This window comes from Musca domestica, unplaced genomic scaffold (assembly GCF_030504385.1).
Source record: "Musca domestica strain aabys unplaced genomic scaffold, Musca_domestica.polishedcontigs.V.1.1 58, whole genome shotgun sequence".
NCBI classification, from domain to species: domain Eukaryota; kingdom Metazoa; phylum Arthropoda; class Insecta; order Diptera; family Muscidae; genus Musca; species Musca domestica.
In genome coordinates, this window is record NW_026712360.1 from 1,229,689 (window position 1) to 1,250,392 (window position 20,704).

A 20,704-nucleotide genomic window follows, 5' to 3' on the forward strand; every position below is an offset into this window, starting at 1 on the left:
TTGTTTGCTTTTGATATATGTATTTGTTTTAAATAAATTGTTTTGTATTCCTTTTAGATTAAATATGCAAGAAAGGCAAAGAGAATTAAAAAATAAATAAAAAATGGATTTAAAAAAATCGTTGCATTAGATTTTAACTTCATTTTAAAATCTAAAAAGAACACAAAACATTTTACAAAATTTTCATTTTTTTAACCCATTCCAAACAAATTTCATGGGTTTAATTTTTATTCATAAGGAGAGAGATCATTGAAATTGCTGTGTAATTAATACTAAAATATACAGGGTGAGATGAAAAACTGCAACGCCATATTTTTTTTTCAAATTTATTCAATGAAAGCAAAATATATTGAAAATAGCATTAAATTTTAGAATAAGTTTAGATTTGTTCGAATTGGTCACCTTTGGCACGAATTATGACCTTTAAACAGCCAATGAGACCGTCACACGCTGCCCGAATGTTGCTCTGCGGTAATTTGGCCCATTCCCGGCGAAGCGGTTGCTTGAGTTGATCTAAACTTTGGTATTTTTTAGTGCCAACCTTGCTTTCCAAAATACTCCAGACACGATGGTCCAATGGATCGGTATCCGATAGATTTTGGTGACCATTGTGCGCTGGAAATGAAGCGAGGCACCTAATTTTGTAACCATTCTTGGGTGGCAAGTGCTGAGTCCTGTTGGAATGTCCAAGGTCTGTGGGCAAAATGTTTACGAGCCCAAAGCTTTATTACACCCTCCAGAATATTTTCGCTATAATATTTGGAGTTTTTTCTAATGCCACGGTCGATTAATACGAGCGGAGAACGACCATCGGCTGTTATTTCCCACACCGCACCATTACCATGACCCGCCCTTGAGCTCTTGCCAACTTTTTGGCAAGTAAACAAGAGCGGATCATTTTGTTTGTTTACAAACAGCTGCTGGACAACGAATTTTTTCTCATCGGAGAAAACCAAATTCGGCAGTTCACCACTTTCGGCCAAGCGAAGCAACCCTTTAGCCCTTTTGAGTATATTTTCTTTCCGTTGCGGTGTAAGTTCTTCCACTTTTTGCAAATTCAAAGGCTTTATCCCAGCTCGTTTCTCAATGCCGTTTGCCGAATGGAATATTGCGGTATGTTCAGCTCACGAGTCATTTTTCGGCCACTGCGACGTGGGTGGATTTCGATCAAGTCGCTTCTTTACTTTTCGAAGCATTTCTGCTGATTTTGCTGTTTTCTTCCGTCCACTTCCTTGACGTCGGGCTATGCTACCAGTATCACGATGTTACGAGAAACAAAAGATTTATTTACTTTTAAATGCTGGAGATCTCTAACGATAGCCACATGTGGTTTTCCAGCCAAATATAAAGAAATCACGCTTGAATTCCATCACGAATAACTTTTTTCCGGGAAAATTCTCACCAAAATGCTTTTGTAGGCTTGTAAACAATATAATTAGCTGTCGCTGGGACAACTTTAACAGCTGCCGGACAATTGGCTTAGAAATAATGACAGCATTCTGAAGTTGGTTGCAGTTTTTTTATCTCACCCTGTATATACTCTGTTCCAGAACCTGCAAGAATCTACTACTTTTACAATTTTCTTCGATATCATTTTTGTAGTTCTAGAACAGAACAATAGATTACTTATCTGTTCCACACAAAAGAAAGCAAATTTATAAAACTAAAAATGCACACAGAAAGCAAACGTTTTTTTTTTTTGGCAAATTTGATTGTGTTCTCTAAAATCAGACATTTAATATAAATATTTAAGTAATATTGGAACAAGACATATTCTTTTCTTAAATTATAACTTAATAGGATTTGTTTTTTTTTTCTCAATCAAAGTGATATAAACAAAAATTATATCACTTAAAGTCAATGGAATGGAATCCTTTACTTGTATCCTTTTATGTTTGTAAGTCGATTGTTGCAAATATGTTTTAGTCATAGATTTATACTAAATATTTTAAGCATTTTTTGTTTTTTGGTTTTGTATACTTAAGATTTAGTGTTGTTGTTGTTGTCAAAGCTAAAACGCTAAAAATTAGGTACCATCTACATATGTATTGAATTATTCAAAACATCAGTTTCGATTTATTTTCCATTTTCTTTGTTATTTTTGTATATAGAAGAGTATTGTAAATAACCTCTTTGTTTTTATTATTTGAATAGAATTGCACTTTTCCTTTTGCTTATTATTTTCGTTTGATAAGAGTTTGTTTTTTCTTTTGGCAAAGCACACATACATCTAAAATATTTCCATAAAAATAAAAGTTTATTTAACTAAAATGTGCGCGTAGAAAAATTATATTCAATTAAATTGCAGACTATTGCAGCAGTTGTTTGGCAAAGTGTTTTTTTGGTTTTTATTGGTGGTGTGTAGTGTTGTAAGAGGTGCTGAAAGTTTAATCTTTTAATTAAAAATATTTGTTTACTTATAATTTATGTTTTTTTTAACTGTACATGATTATTTAATTTTTGTTTCGTCTTTTTCTATTGTGGAACCTTATGAACCATTCACAAAATCGAACAAAGGATGCCTGTCTTTTTCAAAACCATAATTTATAATCGTTACAGATTAACTATCGACTGCTATAGAATTGATTAATGCCCAAAACATGTTTCTCTTCGTGATATTTTTGTAGGATATGTGTTATAACCGAAGTTGTGTCATTGTCATCGCCCCACACACGTATTGATTGTTCGTTTTCCAGTATTGCTAAAAAGGCTAGGGTGGAATGAGGTGTATTTAGTAACTGTGTGTGTGTGGTGGATAATTTCATTTTCAACTCACCCAATAGAATTTCAGGATTACTTAAGCTTAATTGAACTTGTGGCAATTGCAGTATTGTTTTTAATATTGGCGAGTCTTGAGCTAAGCCTTCGCGTAATTCTACTAAACTACCAGTACGATTTCCACATAACCATTCACAGGCTGCCGCTTTGTTGTTGCAGGTTTTCTTTAATGCCTTCAGAAAAAAAATATTACATAAAAACGTTAATAAAAATTGACGCTTGGGTTAAAAATATAAAATAAATAAAACAAAATATCTTTAGATCTAAATTAAACACCTTTGATGTTCGTCCTCAGCCGGGCCGAACTTTGAATACCCTCCACCATTTGCAAATTTTCAAAAAAAAAGAAAAAAATAAAATCCGTTGAAAATTCTATTAAATTAAAAATACCGAATGCAGCCGTTATATTAGGTTGACGGTCTCATTGGCCGTTTGAAGGACATAATTCGTGCCAAAGGTGACCAATTCGAACAAATCTAAACTTATTCTAAAATTTGATGCTATTTCCGACATTCTTTTACTTTCATTCAATAAAATTTAAAAAAAATATGGCGTTTGACTTTCTTGCAATTTTTTATCCCACCCTGTATAGCTCTGAATAAACAACATTGATTTTCGTCCTCAGTAAGAAACAACATAGATTTTACAAACTTCCCAAAAAATGCGCCTGAAAGTATGCAACATGACTTTACACTGTTCAAAACAAAAAACTATTGTTAATAACTGTAACAAGATGGCGCTCACAATATCAACTGTTTAGTATCAAAGCATCTCAATTTCAAGATGCTAATTTCGATAAATGTGCCCGGCATACAGTCAGACTTTACCAAACTCCTTCATAGATTATGACCCTATCCCCATTTAAAAACCCAACCCAAAATCTGTGTGCCTCCAATATCAAAATGTGTTCTTGGCATAACACAAAGGGTCCTAATAAAGCCACACAAATATGTTTCTTTTCTCACCTCGATAACATCGCTTTCTTGAAACCCCATTTCCACCAGGGTCTGTACAGCGTCTGGTGTCGGTGGTATATCACGATAGCTGTATATGCGCACGATTTCCAACAAAGCAGCAATATTTTCCACAGTGTTCTGCAAATGGGAAAAAAGAGAACATTAATTTGCCACTCAAGTTTCTGGGGAACAACCAAGATAGGGATACAAGAATAAAAAGAAATGCCACTCTTCTCCGTGAAACTCTAAAATTGTTTTTGTGTTTGAATTTCGAATACGTAAACTGATACGTCTTCTTCATAAGATTTTCTTTTTCTTTGAAATGATTTATGAACTATGACCTTTTATTAAAAGCGTATTCATTTTCTTGGAGCAAACATTTGAAACCAACTCCTGAAAAAATCAAAAATAAGAAGAAATGCACCATTTCTTTACCCTCTTCTTCATGAACCTATGAAATTGTTTTTGTGTTTGAATCTCAAATACGTAGACTGATACTTCTTCTTCATAAGAACTCAAATGGGATCTAGGCTCTTCTAGCAGAAGGCCAGTACCATAGCTTTAATTTTCTACGAGCAGATCTATGGTCTTTTATTCTTATCAACTTTCTTGGAGCAAACATTTGATACTTTTAGATGACCTATTGTGTTCTATGATAAAATAGGTTGGAGCTTTATGGTAACACTCCTTCAACCCTTCCCAGAAACTGATACTTCTTCTTCATAAGGACTCATGTAGGACCTTGGCTTTTCTAGCAGAAGACCAGTACCATAGCTTTAATTTTCTACGAGAAGACCTATGGCCTTTTATAAAAAGTCCATAAATTTTCTTGGAGCAAAAATTTGATACCTATATCCAAAAAATTATTTTAGATGATCTATTGTGTTCCATGAAGCAATTGATTAGATCTTTATGAGAACTCTCTTTCTTGACTCTTTCCAGGAAGTTTCATTCTTTTAACATCTTCAGCATTTTACTCACATCACTCGATAATATCCCCGATGGTGAAGCCATTGAACTTGTTCTTGGTATACCCATTACAACCTCTTCAATTGACGTCTCCTGACTTTGACGCTGTATCAGCCATTCCAAAGCGGCCGAGTAGACATTGTTGTGCAATTTCAATGCATATTCGGCTTTTTCTTTCTTAAAGCCCATATCCACAAGGCACTGGGTTGTATCGTTCTGATAATTTCGTTTATTGATGAGTTTTTGTTTAAGCATTGCTATTAAACGCTTGGCATAGGGACCGGAACCTATCACCACAGCAGAAGCCTGGGCCAGGGATATCAACACTTTGCGGACATCAAAATGTAGCTAAGAAAACAAACGCATTTATTTAATAATAATGGAGAAGTTATTAAAAACCTCTTTTACTCACATTTGATTGTTGGAAAATCTCATTTATATCCACCAGGGGAACATCAGCCGAACGGACCGGCAAATTAACGGTGGCCAATTCAATATCTTTGTCGGACGGTGAACGAGTCTCCCGGGTCTGATTTACCAACTGCTGGATATTGCCACGTTTGGCCACCAAGACCAAGGTGTCATTATTTCCAATGCCCAGCTGTTCAAGGCTATGTCCTTCATTCAGTTCAGAGCCCTGATAATCGGCTTTTAATAAACGAAATTTGGTTGCCAACGATTTTGGTTCACTCGCGTACATAGGCATGTTGGTAAGTAGATCATCGGCTAATTCCAATATTATTTCATTTTTCAGTTCTAACAAACGGCGATTACCATCAGTTTGGAATATCATAAGCCTGGCCGAGGGACAGATAACACGAACCTTAATGCGTTCTCGAGGCGAGGAACAGCCCCGGGCGTAACTTTCTGTATTTACTAAGGTATTGGTGATGGACGAAGATGCTGCCGATGAACGACGGGAACTTTTTCTGAAAATTCGAAAAAGGGAGAATGAAATAAATTGTGAATACAAAATTGGAATTTACTTGGCAAAAAGACTGCGTAATTTTTGCATTTTAGTTGACAAATAATTTTGAAAATTTGAAAATAAAATATTTCGTACTTAGCTAACTTGACTGGGGAAGAATGTAGGGAGCGAGTGGCATGATGACACTGCTGCTGCTGATGTCTCGAAGGTGTTGGTGAATTGTGTTGATGTCTGCTTGAACTATGCTGACTGCTGTGACCCGGAGAGTTGGCATCTGTATCATCTTCCAGATCTTCTTCATCATCGTCATCCTCCTGCTTACAGTTTAAACGATGAAATCTTGGGGAATCTCTATCTCTTGTCTCACTGCATTCATCATCGTCCTCTTTGTTGCCTCCACCACTGGCACTGCCTCCACTGCTTTGAGACCTCTTGGATCGTGCCAACCATTTTGCACGTCGTTCTGCAAATTTTTCACGCACCCATGGAATCATTTTCACACAATGGATTGATTTGCTTGGCACTTGTCTAATTCGAAATCATGTTTCCCAAATCGGGGTTTAATTTATTTTGTTTTCTTCTCAAGGCATTGGCAATTTGTTATTGTAACGCTGTTTTGAATAAATGTGACCAACCAATGAAGATCATGATCATTAGGATGCATTAGAGCACTTTTCAAGTCAATTGAAAATTTCCTCAAGGCTTACAAAGGTGTGCTATTATAGGGCCTAGCTCCTTTTCATTTTTGATCATAGATTTCTTCGAATTTCAAGGATTTTTGACCTTTATACAATTTTTGTGCTGTGCAATATTTTATGTTTACTTTTCCAAAAAATATGTTCAATAACAACAGGACACCACCTCCTTTCCTTGACTCCTGACAAGCTTCAAACGTTACGAATGGTATGATAGAGAAAAAAGGCTGTTAAAGAGGAATACAAAGCAGAATTGGCGTGTGTGTAGTCAGTGTTTACGAATAAAACAAAAGGATGAGCAAATATCAGCTGATTGTTTTTTTTGCAAAACACTGTGAAAATGATATCCCTAACACGTTTGCCTTTGCTAATCACCTTGAAATGATAACCCGTTGTTTTTCAATTCCAAGTGAATGATAACTGTTGATGATTGCTAGCACGCCCCCTACATGTCACATTGTCATGAAAACCCTTTAAACAACGCCGTCATTTAACCACTTTAGTATGGCTCCGTTAACCACAGAAATTTAGTTCCATTACGCGATTAATTTTTATTAACAAATATCTCGTGAAATTGGTTTTTTAATTGTGAAATATTTATGGCAAACGTGTCTTTAGCCACCACCATTGCCCGGATAATAGAAATTAAGTGAAAATTCATAGAATTTATTGCAGAAAATACAAGTGAAAATTCTGAACAAGTCGTCGAGAAGCAAGCAAATGAAAACGTAGAAAGAAGAAGAAGAAGAAGAGGCACACATATTAATGCGTTGGATTTTGAAGGAAGCAGCAAAAGAACGAAACGAATCAACACACAATAAAAAGAAAATAAGTTGCTTTGTAATGTTTTTTATGGCCCATGCGAAAATAATGAACGGGGAAAGATACTAACAACGCCGCCGCGGCCAACGACGACGCAAAAAAAAGAAAGAAAACACACAAACATTAAATACAACAAAAGAGGTAAACAATTTTTTTGATCAATTATAATCTTTGTTTCATCTTTATCAGAGGAAAGCAAAAATTTTTATTCGTTATTTTTTTTTTCTTTCTTGGAATGTAGTGTTGTGATATACGCTTCCAAACCCGTCACGGCTTTGTTGTGTATAGCGCGCAAGAGTGTGTTAGTGTAAATATGTATTTGAGTGTGTGTATGCCATATATGAGTGGGAATCAATGGTTCGTTGGTTGGTTGAATGTCTGGATACTTAAATCTTATTTTAGGGGGATGAAACGGGGGTTTGCATGCAGGTGTAGGGTATTTTTGTTATTCCCTTTTCCACACGTACACTCTAGCGAGCACACGCTCTCATCAAACAGTAATTGTTATCACAGTTTTTCCTTTATTTTCTGTTATGTTCCCCTCTTTCTGTGTGTGTTTTTTTATGTTTCATCCACCTTCAACAGACAGGAAGTGGAGTTTTAAGGTCGCTGTGATCTATATTTGGAAAGAAAACCAAAACATCCCAAATTTAATCAGTATTGAGAAGTAGATATCAGATCATGAAATACAGGCGAAGGGGTGCAGAGTGGAAGTTTTTAAAAATTTGAATATCTTATTGGCAAAGGACTTACCAGCTCCTATTGGGATCAACTATTTCTAGGTAATTTGCGTTTGTGTCACGTTTTTGAGCTAAACCTTGTATATTATGGCCTCCATACAATCAATGTCATTGACCTTATAATTTTGAATTGCATTGAAAAAGAGAGACAACCTTCTAGAAATTTTGAAAGTAAATTGAATTTCCGGTTCGAATTCTTTGTTCAAACTGGCTGATTTGAATTTGTATGGCAATTTATCATTTTGTCACCAAGATTCAACATTTCAAACAGATTTTTTATTAGCTTATCCTTCAGAGACTTAGGATCATCTGATTTATTCCAATAGGAGGGTATACGGTTTTAAATAAGTAATTTCCAATTTGGAATTTCTGGAGGATGAATCATCATATATATATTGTACCTAGCATATTTATCACATAGATATAGCCATGGTTTTGATTAGCTACATTATATTGAATAACAAAAGCACATAATAGCGCAAATCTAATATCTAAATTAATTAATCAGTTTTTAATTAAACTTTAGATAACAATTCTATATTAGATTTTTTTAATTATAAATGTATTAATTATTACTTTTTGTTTTCCTGCTGTAACTAATCCCTAATTAATCAACCTTTTCTTAACTATCTCTTACAGCCCAGAAATCTGCTAAAAATTTCAATCAAGCAACTGGATGCAAAGTGAAAAGTTATAAACAAAGCGCCAAAAAAATATAGACGAAACTTGTTATATAGAGTTTCTTAAAATTAGTATTTGTTTTTTTTTACTAACTTTAGTTATAAAAGTACTGGGATTAGTTTTGAGATTTTTTGAAACTAAGGTAAGTAATCCAACATTCATTTTATATCCTTTTCAAAACCACTTTTCTTGTAGAAACTTATCCCTGCTTGACCATGTGGAATTTGGATAGACAACAACAACAAAATGGTGTAATTACCTCAACAAATACAGGAACACAACAGAATACCAACAATGGCAATGGTTCACGATCCGGATCACAAAATCCACCCAAACAATTGGGTATGACATCAGCGATTAGCTTGGCAGGTCCACGACCTGAAGATGTACAAAAAACCGATGAGCTGCGCAAAGCTTTGGAGCCATACAAAGTCTTTGAAACGGAAGAGGAGCTAAATCATCGCATGGAAATTCTAGCCAAATTAAATACATTGGTCAAACAGTGGGTCAAAGATGTGTCCATTGCCAAAAATATGCCCGAAGCAGCGGCCTCCAAGTTGGGTGGTAAAATCTATACATTTGGCTCATATCGTCTCGGTGTACATCACAAGGGTGCCGATATTGACGCATTGTGTGTGGCACCACGCAACATAGAACGTTCGGATTATTTTACATCGTTTTTTGATTTAATGAAAAAACAGCCTGAGGTCACGGAATGCCGGGCCGTAGAGGAGGCATTTGTGCCGGTAATCAAAATGAATTTTGATGGCATAGAAATAGATTTGCTCTTTGCCCGACTATCTCTCAAAGAGATACCCGATGATTTTGATTTACGTGATGATAATTTGTTAAAGAACCTAGATCCACGTTCGGTGCGCAGTTTGAACGGCTGTCGGGTAACGGATGAGATATTGTCGTTGGTACCCAACATTGAGAATTTCCGTTTAGCTTTACGTTCCATAAAACTGTGGGCCAAGAGTAAGTTGTCTCGGCTGTTACTAACTTTAAATTTTTTTATGACAATTTTTGTCTTTCAGAACATGGCATCTATTCCAATTCCCTGGGTTATTTTGGTGGTGTGACATGGGCCATGTTAGTGGCCCGAACTTGCCAGCTATATCCAAATGCCACAGCCGCAACCTTGGTTCATAAATTCTTTTTAGTGTTTTCGCGTTGGAAATGGCCCCATCCTGTGTTGCTTAAACATCCAGACAATGTTAATTTAAGATTTCCGGTAAGTGGTGGCCTTTTTTATACATATACTTTATAAAAAAATGTCCTCTTCCTTCCTTAAAGGTTTGGGATCCCCGGGTCAATGCCTCGGATCGTTATCATTTAATGCCCATCATAACACCAGCATATCCCCAACAAAATTCCACATTCAATGTTTCCGAATCAACAAAGAAAGTTATTTTAATGGAATTCAACAGAGGCATGACCACAACGGATGAAATCATGTTGGGTCGTGCCTCCTGGGACAGATTATTTGAAGCTCCCAGTTTCTTTTATAGGTAAGTTGTAATTTTATTTATTTTACATTTATAATGCAATTTGTAATTCTTTTTTTTTTCAGATATCGCCACTTTATTGTGCTCCTGGTAAATTCACAAACCGCTGATGATCATTTGGAATGGTGTGGTTTGGTCGAATCTAAAATTCGTTTACTTATAGGCAACTTAGAACGTAATCAACACATTTCACTGGCCCATGTCAATCCCAAATGTTTTGAGCACAAAAAGGGCAACACAAACAACACCAACAACAATAATAATAATAACAACACTTCATGTTCACAGAACAGTAGTGGCAACGAAGAAGATAAAACCGGTGGCTCCCAGCAGACCACATCAACGGTAACCAGTTCACCATTCTGTTCAATGTGGTTCATAGGTTTAGAATTTGAACGCACCGAAAATCTCAATGTAGATTTAACGGAAAGTATACAAAATTTCACGGAACATGTCATACAACATGGTGTAAGTACAAGAGGCAATAGATTTCCAAAGAGAACATTATAATGACTTGTTGTTTATTTGCTTCCAGGTAAATATTAAAATGCTTAAGGAGGGCATGTCCATTGAAGCTCGCCATGTTAAACGCAAACAATTGTCTCAGTATTTGGACGCTGATTTCCTCAAGAAGGAACGAAAATCCATGGAGAGCCATAATAATTTCAATAATCAGATTATGGCCAATCGCAAAAGGCTATCCACAGAAATGCAAAAGGATGGCAGTAATGGTAGTACCAATACCAATGTCAAACGTTCACGTGTCAGTGAATCGGTAAGCAAGCAAGCAAGCATCCAAACCATTTTAATTGAATTCCCATTAATGCTTGTTATCCTTCCTGTTTAGAATGAGGAGAACTCAAATGCATCCAGTGATGCTGGTGGCGCGACAACTCCCACAACACCCACCTCAACCCAACAGACGCCGCCAACATTTAGCAATGCTAACAGCAAACAGGCCACACCAGTGGAGGATCATTCGGACAATAGCAACAGTGGTGGTGGTGGTGCTGGTGCAGGCAATGCCAATGGCAATGGCAATAGCACACCTAATAGCAACACAGCAACAGCTTCAGCTCAACCCGCAACCGAAGTTGCATGCTCGTGACCGCCGCCGCCGCATACGACGACAGCGACACCGCATCCGCACCTCTATCCTCCCACGCATACATTGCTGACCCATGGCTCGCCACATCCTCTGCTCCATCATAACACACAGAAATTTCGTAAAAACAACAATGCCGCTGCAGCTGCCAATTCCAATAGCATTTTCTGCCAACGTCTAACATCCAGCTCCGCATCAGTGTCATCGTCGTCGTCGTCATCATCGTCTCAATCAACAGTGAATCCCACGACTTTGTACAATCGTCATGCCAGGCGTCTCTCCAACTCATACAGCAACAGCAACCACAGCCACAATCACAACCACAGCCACAGCCATAAGCAGCAACATCTACAGCATCTGCATCAACAACATTTATCCATCAACAAGAATACGAACAACAACAACAATAGCAACAACCACAATATATCTGACCACGAAACACCGGGAAGTACTATGGCTACACCAACCACTACCATAACTTGTAAGTTTTTATTTCAAATTGATAATAATTTTTCATTTTCATCATTTGGTCTGATGCAACAACGGTGGGTTTTGATCTTTTCTAAAGAATTATTAAAGAAAAAAAGACTACTCTTGTTTTTTTGAAAAAAATATGCCCGTTTCCCCATCTCAACTAGCGCATTCTTCAATTCATCCAAATCATCATTAACTTGCATTAATACCCCACACCCTCCTCTAAATAGCAGCTTTATAACTGACCGTATATGTGTATGTGTTATACTCTATACAACTGACTTTTTTTCTAATACTACTTTACAATTTTTTAGGAAAATTTTTTTACCATAACTTTTTTATTATAAAATACCTTTATATAGATATATATACAAATTTTTTCTTTATTTTTTAGAAAATATAATAAAATTAAAAAAAAAAACAAAATATTGAAAAAAAAAGAATGAGAAAAAAGAAAAGAAAAATGCAATATACTATTTAAAAATTATTTATATTTTTTTATAAAAGAAAAAGAACAAAAGCAACAAAATAAAAAAAAGAAAATCAAAAAAAAAGAGAAAGAAAAAAAATCAAAAAAAAATATATTTAAAAAAATGATTCCAAAAAACAATTTTATTTTAATTTACCAGTCTTTATTATTTTCTTTTCAAAATTTATGCTATTATCTTTTTTTGTTTCTCACATGGTTTTGGGTTTCTTCATACCTTCTCCTATTTTCAAAATTTATTCAAAGTTGACATGTTGTGTACGGTGATCAGGGCCCCAGGAACTTAGCGGCTTTAAATTCTATAAATTAAAAAAAAAACGAAAAATTCTTGTTTAGTCGGGGATTTAAGAATTAGTGGCCCTTATAGCATTAGCTTAAAATACGTAGACCCAATTGTCTCACCATTTGTGTAACTGAGTAGTTGGTGTGAGAATTTGGGTAGTCGTACCGAATAGTAGATCCGTATGTCGTGAAAACGACAAGCGCTTCAATTTGGTAGATGTGAGTATTCAATGAATCCACATAAATTTCAATCAAAGTTCTCGGTATAAAGTTAAGTTACCATAAGAAATATTGAAAACGACTCGAAAAAAATTATTTGAAAATTCCGAAGGGAAGAATATGGTCTCAGAATTTAATTGATTCAAAATCAATGCGTCTAGAAGAAATCAATCGATTCCGATTTTGCAATTATCAGGGCTTGAACCTGGTGAAACGTTTTTGTCGACCACGAAAGGGTGCTATAAAAATTTTTCGCTTACTTTCGGAACACCCACTTTCTTATACATTGTCCAATATAAAATCTTCTCAATAAAGTCTTCTAGTCTTCCAAAAATAATACCTTAGAGTTTTGTATACTTTCCAAGAACAGTATTAACCCATGTTTTCATAGGACTTCTTAGTAAAAACCCCTCCTTGGCCCATTAAACTACCTTCAGACTACGATCTACCATTCAGGAATGAACCGATCGCCAACAATACTAAACCTGATGATAGTTCTATTCATTTTGAAGTCATAAATAAAAACTAAGGACCAGCTTCTGTGTGGTGATACGAAAGTGAGGTTTCAATTTTGTTATTTAAATTTAAAAAAAACGTTTAATATTTCATAAAGATTTAATTAGAATCAACTTGAAGGTCATCCTCCTACTTTGTATAAAAAAGAGACGTTCTTATGAATTCGAGTCCGGAATTATATGAGATCTTGATAGTAGCGTATACTTTGTAAGAACTATAGGTATTACACCTTGTTTCCACAGGCCTTCTTAGTAAAAACCCCTCCTTGGCCCATCAAATTACCTTCAGACTACGATCTACTATTCAGAAACGAACCATTCGCCAACAATACTAGGACTGATCCACCAAACGCCAATGAAAAATTCGTCAGTTCATCAATTAGTTTTATTTATTTTCAAGTCGTAAATAAAAACTAAGGGCCACTTTCTGTTAGGTGATACGGAAGTGAGGTTTCAATTTTGTATTTAAATATAAAATAAATATAAAAAAAGTAGAAATTGAAAAACTCGTGCAGAATGGTGTTTTTTTTTTAAATTCGTATCGCCATACAGAAATGGGGCATTAGTTTTTTTTTTAATTCGGCAAGTTAAATAGATTTACTTTTTCCCAAAGCCTCGATCAGTTTTATATTCGAAATCCTCTCTTCTGATAGCATTTAGTACCGAGAGTCGTTACAAAACTGCCCTTTTGGGAAATTAAAGCTTGCGCTCTTTTCATTGGTTTTATAGGTTTGGGGAGATATATTTTTCAAAGTCTACTGAGGCATATCGTTAAGGTTGGGATTTGGGAGAAATGTCTTTCTGTTCAAGCAACGCAGGCTCTTAGGGACCAAACAAATTATACATTTCAAGGAAAGCCTGGAAATTACTTTTCCAGGAAATGATACACCATTTGAATAAAACGAAAGTATCTAAGATGCTGTGTACAAATCCAACAGCTATCGAAATAGTCCTCAGCAGGCCAGTAAATGATTTCAAAATTATTTTAGAAATAAAAGATATTTTAGAAATAAAATTCAGAATTGTTAAAAAAAATTGTACAGAATTGTACAAATCCAACAACTATCGGAGTTATTCTTAGCACTCTCCAGGCCTGTAAATTATTTCAAATTTATTTTAGAAATAAAAGATCTTTTTGAAAAATTATTCAAAATTGTTAAAAAAAAAGTTATATTTTTAAAGATTCCGTTCCTTGCATAGCATTTAAGTTATTCTAGTATTACAAAGTCTCCTTCGAACCTGTCAGCATTACATTAAGTAGATACTTGAGTGCAACATTCTCTGGAAAATATCGCCCAAAATCTACATTAATTTTTATAGCCTCCACCTTGAAGAGGGGGTATATTAACTTTGACATTCCGTTTGTAACATCTCTAAATATTCGCCGTAGACCCCATAAAGTATATATATTCATGATCAGCATAAAATTCTAAGTCGATTTAACGATGTCTGTCTGTCTTTTGGAAACACGATACAGCCCACATTATTTGACGTAGAGCTTCAAAATTTGGCACAACATTGTGTATTATGTCTAGGATGGTTGGTATTCAAAATCAGATATATCGGTCCACGTTTTGGTATGGCCGCCATATAACGGTACCTTCCCATATTCACTATTTTGATTATTTTCGCCAATTTTTTTCACGGATTTGTCTAAAAATTGGTATTTGTAGGTCATAATAGGTTCTAGCTCCTGTGGCAGGACATTGAATATTTAGGTCCACGTTTTTCTATAGCATGAATATTACAATGCCCATCAAAAATCGGTATTTCGATAATCCAAGTCACACCTAGTTGTTTCAAAAGACTTGCCGCAAATAAATTGGCCTAATCTAAATTCGGGTTAAATAAAATCTTGTCCCTTCTTAACTAGAAATGTATGATACAATTATGTGGGTTACATTCGAATAAGAAACATCACTAAATTCTAGTTTTTTGTGGCCACAATTAACTCTCCAAAAAATCTATGCTCCATCTATAATAATCTCCACTAAATTTAGTTTACTCTCCCATTGCTCATTAAGTACAGCTGATTGATTAACTTTAAAAGTAAGGTTAAAGTTAAGCTAAGTGGTATTGTAAGACAAAAACAACAACTAATCATGATATTTGATAAATAATTTTAATCAATTATTTTCTTTCTTTTTCATTTTTTTGTGTCTCTTTTTTTCTTCTCTCTTTCCATTACATTCCATTTCCCTTTAATCATTATGACTCTTCTTGCAAATCCCAACAACAATTGGCAGTGTTATAAGGCCTGTATAACCTGTAAACATCCTATATCACCCTACCCTCCCAACAACCAGACCCCCCCACAATTCATCTTCTCCTCGTCTATAGATTTAGGATTTTTAGTTATAAGGACTATTGGTTCAAAGCCACGCAAATAAGGAAAACAAACAAAAAAAAAATGAGAAAAACAAAAGAAAAAGGTAAACGAATTTGCTACAACTGATTTATTTGAGTTTGAAGAGATGAAATTAAATTCCTGATTCTAATTTCTTACAGAATATCAATAATCAATTATAAGATGAGCACTGTTACATTGAGGAAACCAACCAACCAATCGGCCAGCCAAATTGCAAGGGGAAAAGTGTTTGGAAGACAAGACTCTACCATCACCCAAAAACCCTGAAGGCCAGGGTCTAGGAAACCAGCCAAAAAATTTAGATACGACCAAGCAACCATCATCACCAACAATTACCACATTTTCTCAAAAATAACAATGGTAACAAATAATTGTTATTAACATTTATATATTTTACAGCTTTCAAAAAGCTTATAAATCTGTCCCTCTGCCCCCCTTACATCAAATATCAAAAAAAAAAAAAAAAAAACAACAAAAACTACATGGAATGGAATTGGTCATCATCATCATCTTCAACTTAGATACAGTTTCTGTTTACTGCCTACCTGGTCTGGATGTTATCATCAGCTGGGAAATGAGAGACCAAGAAGAAGCTGGACAAACTTTCGCACTCCTACACACTTCCTCTGGCCAACAGTCGGCTGGCTGAACCGTTTCTCGATGCAACAACTTAAATAAACAAAAATAAATTTATTTTAATTTTTTCCACCACATTAGAGCCTAGAAAAGCTAAACATTTTTTTTGATGGTTTATTATATTTACAACAAAAAACAAAACTGAAAAACGAAAAGAAAGAGAAAGCAAGAAAACTGAAAAAAGGTAAATCACAACAATTTTAAAATAACAAACATTTTTTTCCAAAATAAAAACTAATTTAACCTAAAAAAAAAAAAAACAACAACAAAAGATTACAAATAAAGGCAAAAAAAAGTGAACAATAATAATACCAACAAAAAACAATATCTGTGTTTTTAATTTTATTTAATTCAGGGTAAATATAATTGTATGCAAATTTAATTGAATTCGGTGCCTGGTTTTTTTTTTTTTTTGGAGGAGAAAATGTAAAAATTTTAACTTGTTAGGTGTAATCGAATTTGGAACAAAAGTTGACATAAAATGTGTGTTGGGTTAATAAAAACAATGTAAAATTATGAAATTATTAAATTTTGGCTATGGCCAGAATAATTCTCCCACCATAAACCCACCTTGGAATATAGGAATCTTTGTTTGAAGATTAAGGGTAAATTAATTTATGCTAATGGTAAATTAATTTATTTATATATTTTATAGACCATATCACATGATTAGGGCATTTTTAATTTTATTGTGAAAAAAAAATAAAAAAATTTGGCAATTTTCAAAAAAAAAAAAAAAAAATAATAATAAATAAATAAAATCTGTTAAAAATTCTGTTAAAATCTTAAAACATACCGAATGTAGCCGTAATATTATGGTCTATGCGGCGACGTGGACCTGCATAGGCAACTTTTGTCATAAGCTATTGCAATTGAATAATGTTGATAAAATCATCAATATATATAGGGAGGTGCCGTTATATAGGGGCTATACGAAGGCGTGGACCTGTACGGACAATTTTCTGTCATAGGCTGTAATATCCATTGCGAACTTCAAATACCAAATTTGAAATATTTCCGGTGAATAATGTTGCTTAAATCACTAAAATACAGAATATTAGGAAGTGTCATTATATGGGGGCTATACCAAAACGTGGACCTGCGCGGACAATTTTCTGCCATAGGATGTAGTATCCGTTGCGAACTTCAAATACCAAATGTGAAACAATTCCGGTGAATAATATAGCTAAAATCGTCAAAATACCGAGGTGCCGTTATTTGGGGGCTATACCAAAACGTGGACCTGCACTGACAATTTTCTGTCATAGTCTGTAGTATCCGTTGCGAACTTCAAATACCAGATTTGAAACAATTCCGGTGAATAATGTCGCTTAAATCATCAAAATACCGAATATAGGGAGGTACTATTATATGGGGGCTATAACAAAACATGGACCTGCACAGAAAAAATTTCTGTCATAGGCTGTAGTGTCAATTGCGAACTTCAAATACCAAATTGGAAACAATTCCGGTGCACAATGTCGCCTATATCACACAAAATACCGAATATAGGGAAGTACCATTATATGGGGGCTATACGAAGACTGGGACCTGCATAGACAATTTTCTGTCATGGGCTGAAACATCAATTACGAACTTCAGAAACCAAATTTGAAACAATTCCGGTGAATAATGTCGCTTAAATCACAAAAATACCGAATATCAGGAGGTGCCGTTATATGGAGGCTTTACGAAGGCGTGGACCTGAACGGACAATTTTCTGTCATAGGCTGTAGTATCCATTGCGAACTTCAAATACCAAATTTGAAACAATTCCGGTGAATAATGTCGCTTAAATCGTCAAAATACCGAATAAAGGGAGGTACCATTATATGGGAGCTATACCAAACGTGGACCTTCATGGCCAATTTTCAATACCAAAAGTCGTGCAGACATAATATACAATTGAGTAAAGTTTTTCCAACCTACTTCATTTCGTTCGGAAGATAGAGTGATTTCTACAGACGGACGGACATAGGTAAATCGACATAGAATTTTATGCTGATCAAGAATATATACAGGGTGAGATAAAAAAATGCAACAAAGTCAAACGCTATAATTTTTACATTTTTTTTCTTAATTTTATTGAATGAAAGCAAAAAATGTCGGAAATAGCATCAAATTTTAGAATAAGTTTAGATTTGTTCGAATTGGTGACCTTTGGCACGAATTATGGCATTTAAACGGCCAATGAAACCGTCACACGCTGCCCGAATGTTGCTCTGTGGTATTTTGGTCCATTCCCGGCAAAGAGCTTGCTTGAGGTGATCGACACTTTCCAAAATACTCCAGACACAATAGTCCAACGGATTGGTATCCGGTGCGTTGTGTTGGAAATGAAACGAGGAACCTCATTTTGTAACCATTCTTGGGTGGCGCGTGCTGAGTCCTGTTGGAATGTCCAAGGTCTGCAGTCAAAATGTTTGCGTGCCCAAGGCTTTAATACACCCTCCAGAATATTTTCGCGATAATATTTATTCTGATGCCACGGTCGATTAATACGAGCGGAGAGCGACCATCGGCTGTTATGGTGGCCCACATCACCACCATCACCATGGCCGGCGCTTGAGTTCTGGTAGCCAACCGAAGGTGCACATTTACAGCTGACATCTTTGGCAAGTAAACACGAGCGGATCATTTTGTTTGTTTACAAACTGCTGGACAACGAATGTTTTTGCAGTTTTTTCATCTCACCCTGTATTTTCCAATTTAACCGTATTTCTTAGAGAAGCCTGGTTGATTTGCAAATTGGTTCATATTTGGATACGTCATCTTTTCATACCACTGTTTAATTATTTCTTACGTTGGGCGCCACCCAAATAATGTTCAAAAATTCATGTCTATCTACATCGGATCTACTTCGAATTTTTGAACATTATTTGGTTGGCGCCCGTCCGCAAATTGGTTAATTTTTAAACTCCTTAGCTTTTCAGATGTTTCTGGCATATTTTACATGAAAAAATTCCAGATTTCTTACGTTGGGTGTCACCCCAAAAGTGACTCAAAATGCAAGCCTACCAATGTCGGATTGATCTGCAAATTGGTTAAATTGTAGCTTCTCTTGTCTTTTCAAACAATTTTTGTATATTTAACATGAAAAAGTGCACAGTGCTTACGTTGGGCGCCACGCAAACAGTGTTTCCAAAGGGAAATCTAGCTACTAGGAAAGGGAAATCTAGCACTAGAAAGTGTCTATTTTATATTTTAGCTATGCGAATGTAGGCATATAACTTCTACTTTCATTTCCTATCTACCTATAAACCTACCAGTCGGCAGGGTATAATGATATAATAAAAAGAGCTAATGATATACATCCCTGAGGCTATGCTCGCTTTCTATCTAAATTATTAAAGGTTAGAAGCAAAAAGTTGTTCTCTTTTATTTAATATTTTTACTACATTTCCTTAATATTTTTAAAAGAGTTAAAACCTGTGGAGGACCAATGAAATGTCTAGATTTCCTTTTAAAAATATGATTCAAATTCCTTTTCAAAACTGGTTAATATTTTCAATAGGCGTGTCGTAATTTACATTTCTTCTAAACATTGATCTGAAAATTTCTCAGTTTTTATTTTTTCCCAACAATAAATCCGAACAAAAAATTGGCAAATTCGGGCACACTCAGGAAAAAATTGTAATCAGCTGGCAGTTCTTCCATACCTCTTGATTGTACCAAAAACAGGCAGAGTTTCTAATTTATTTTCATTCCATATTTGATAGTCATTTCTAATTTTTGAAAAAGGAAAATATTGAACTGCAGCTATATGTCCCTTAAAGGGCATGTGCCAATTTCTTGGGCGTGAAATTAATATCCGCAATTTGCATTTGTTTAGAGAATTATTCAATTCAAATTTTCGAATATTATTTTTTTCTTTTGCATTCTAGAATATTTCTCAAAAACATTTGCTTTTGCCAGACGACAAAACTAAAATACCCCCTGCTCCTTGGCATGCCAAACCTAGACGATGTCTAACTAAGCGTTACTAACTTAGTACATCCTTCTTGCAATGCTAAAGGCGACAACAAGGCTACTCAACATGCCAATGCTATATTGAGATGGATAAACAAGAGAATTTCCCACATTGAGGCTTGAGACGATGAGCCACAACAAAAACACAAAACACATACCTACCCAAAAATGAAGAAAAACAATTGAAAAAATCTCCAGACTGTCAAAGCTTGACTGGCTGTATGGCTGGCTGACTGGCTCTCGCTGTTAATGAGCTGAATTCCAGGAAAATGCCATGGCTCAAGAAGGAAAACAATGCCATTGACAATGAGCGGCAAACAAATCTAACATGGGATGCTGCTGTCCTCAAACACAATTGCAACAAAAGACCCTAGCCGTGGGTGTTGAAATCGCGTTGAGCCGCAGCAGCGGCAGCGGCAGCATACAATGCCCATCCATACATTATGATTCCGGATTGAAGGTTAGTCCGGGCAAAAACAAATATTATGGCAAGGCTCTGTCTCTCGCTAACCTTAGTAGCATTGGCTAAGTCTATGACTACATTTGCCACGCCGTTGGCAGGCCAAGGAGGA

At 35.3% G+C, this 20,704-nt stretch overlaps 2 protein-coding genes across 5 annotated transcripts; one reads left to right on the plus strand and one right to left on the minus strand.

Moving 5' to 3' along the window:
• Window positions 1-2,197: 2,197 nt before the first annotated feature.
• Window positions 2,198-6,611, minus strand: LOC101892732 (ubiquitin-associated domain-containing protein 1). 2 transcript variants are annotated; one of them, XM_005184845.4, is made up of 6 exons: window positions 5,767-6,611; window positions 5,116-5,632; window positions 4,716-5,051; window positions 3,744-3,872; window positions 2,777-2,951; window positions 2,198-2,710 (listed from the first exon to the last, which is right to left on the minus strand). In XM_005184845.4, the coding sequence occupies exons 1-6, from the start codon at window positions 6,123-6,125 to the stop codon at window positions 2,565-2,567; spliced, it is 1,662 nt and encodes a 553-aa protein (XP_005184902.2). In that variant the 5' UTR covers window positions 6,126-6,611; the 3' UTR covers window positions 2,198-2,564. The 2 variants fall into 2 exon arrangements, with proteins under 2 accessions (XP_005184902.2, XP_019892782.2); XM_020037223.2 differs by lacking the exon at window positions 5,767-6,611 and adding an exon at window positions 5,690-5,764.
• Window positions 6,612-6,821: 210 nt separating this feature from the next.
• On the plus strand, window positions 6,822-16,488 carry LOC131805558 (poly(A) polymerase type 3-like). Of its 3 annotated transcripts, XM_059128838.1 has the most exons (11): window positions 6,822-7,289; window positions 8,528-8,711; window positions 8,765-9,547; window positions 9,607-9,803; window positions 9,866-10,080; window positions 10,143-10,545; window positions 10,613-10,852; window positions 10,925-11,663; window positions 15,406-15,591; window positions 15,668-15,887; window positions 16,049-16,488. In XM_059128838.1, the coding sequence occupies exons 3-8, from the start codon at window positions 8,785-8,787 to the stop codon at window positions 11,183-11,185; spliced, it is 2,079 nt and encodes a 692-aa protein (XP_058984821.1). In that variant the 5' UTR covers window positions 6,822-7,289; window positions 8,528-8,711; window positions 8,765-8,784; the 3' UTR covers window positions 11,186-11,663; window positions 15,406-15,591; window positions 15,668-15,887; window positions 16,049-16,488. The 3 variants fall into 3 exon arrangements, with proteins under 3 accessions (XP_058984821.1, XP_058984820.1, XP_058984822.1); XM_059128837.1 differs by having other exon boundaries at window positions 15,668-16,488; XM_059128839.1 differs by lacking the exon at window positions 15,406-15,591 and having other exon boundaries at window positions 15,668-16,488.
• Window positions 16,489-20,704: the final 4,216 nt, after the last annotated feature.

Excerpts from the sequence above, each read along its gene's own strand:
- LOC101892732 (XM_005184845.4), bottom strand. The coding sequence starts at position 6,125 with ATGATTCCATGGGTGCGTGAAAAATTTGCAGAACGACGTGCAAAATGG. Across the intron at positions 5,633-5,766 it reads TCCCCAGTCAAGTTAGCTAA|AAAAAGTTCCCGTCGTTCAT; the intron begins GTACGAAATATT and ends TCGAATTTTCAG. Across the intron at positions 3,873-4,715 it reads CGGGGATATTATCGAGTGAT|AACACTGTGGAAAATATTGC; the intron begins GTGAGTAAAATG and ends TCCCATTTGCAG.
- LOC131805558 (XM_059128837.1), top strand. The coding sequence starts at position 8,785 with ATGTGGAATTTGGATAGACAACAACAACAAAATGGTGTAATTACCTCA. Across the intron at positions 9,548-9,606 it reads CATAAAACTGTGGGCCAAGA|AACATGGCATCTATTCCAAT; the intron begins GTAAGTTGTCTC and ends TTTGTCTTTCAG. Across the intron at positions 10,081-10,142 it reads GCTCCCAGTTTCTTTTATAG|ATATCGCCACTTTATTGTGC; the intron begins GTAAGTTGTAAT and ends TTTTTTTTTCAG.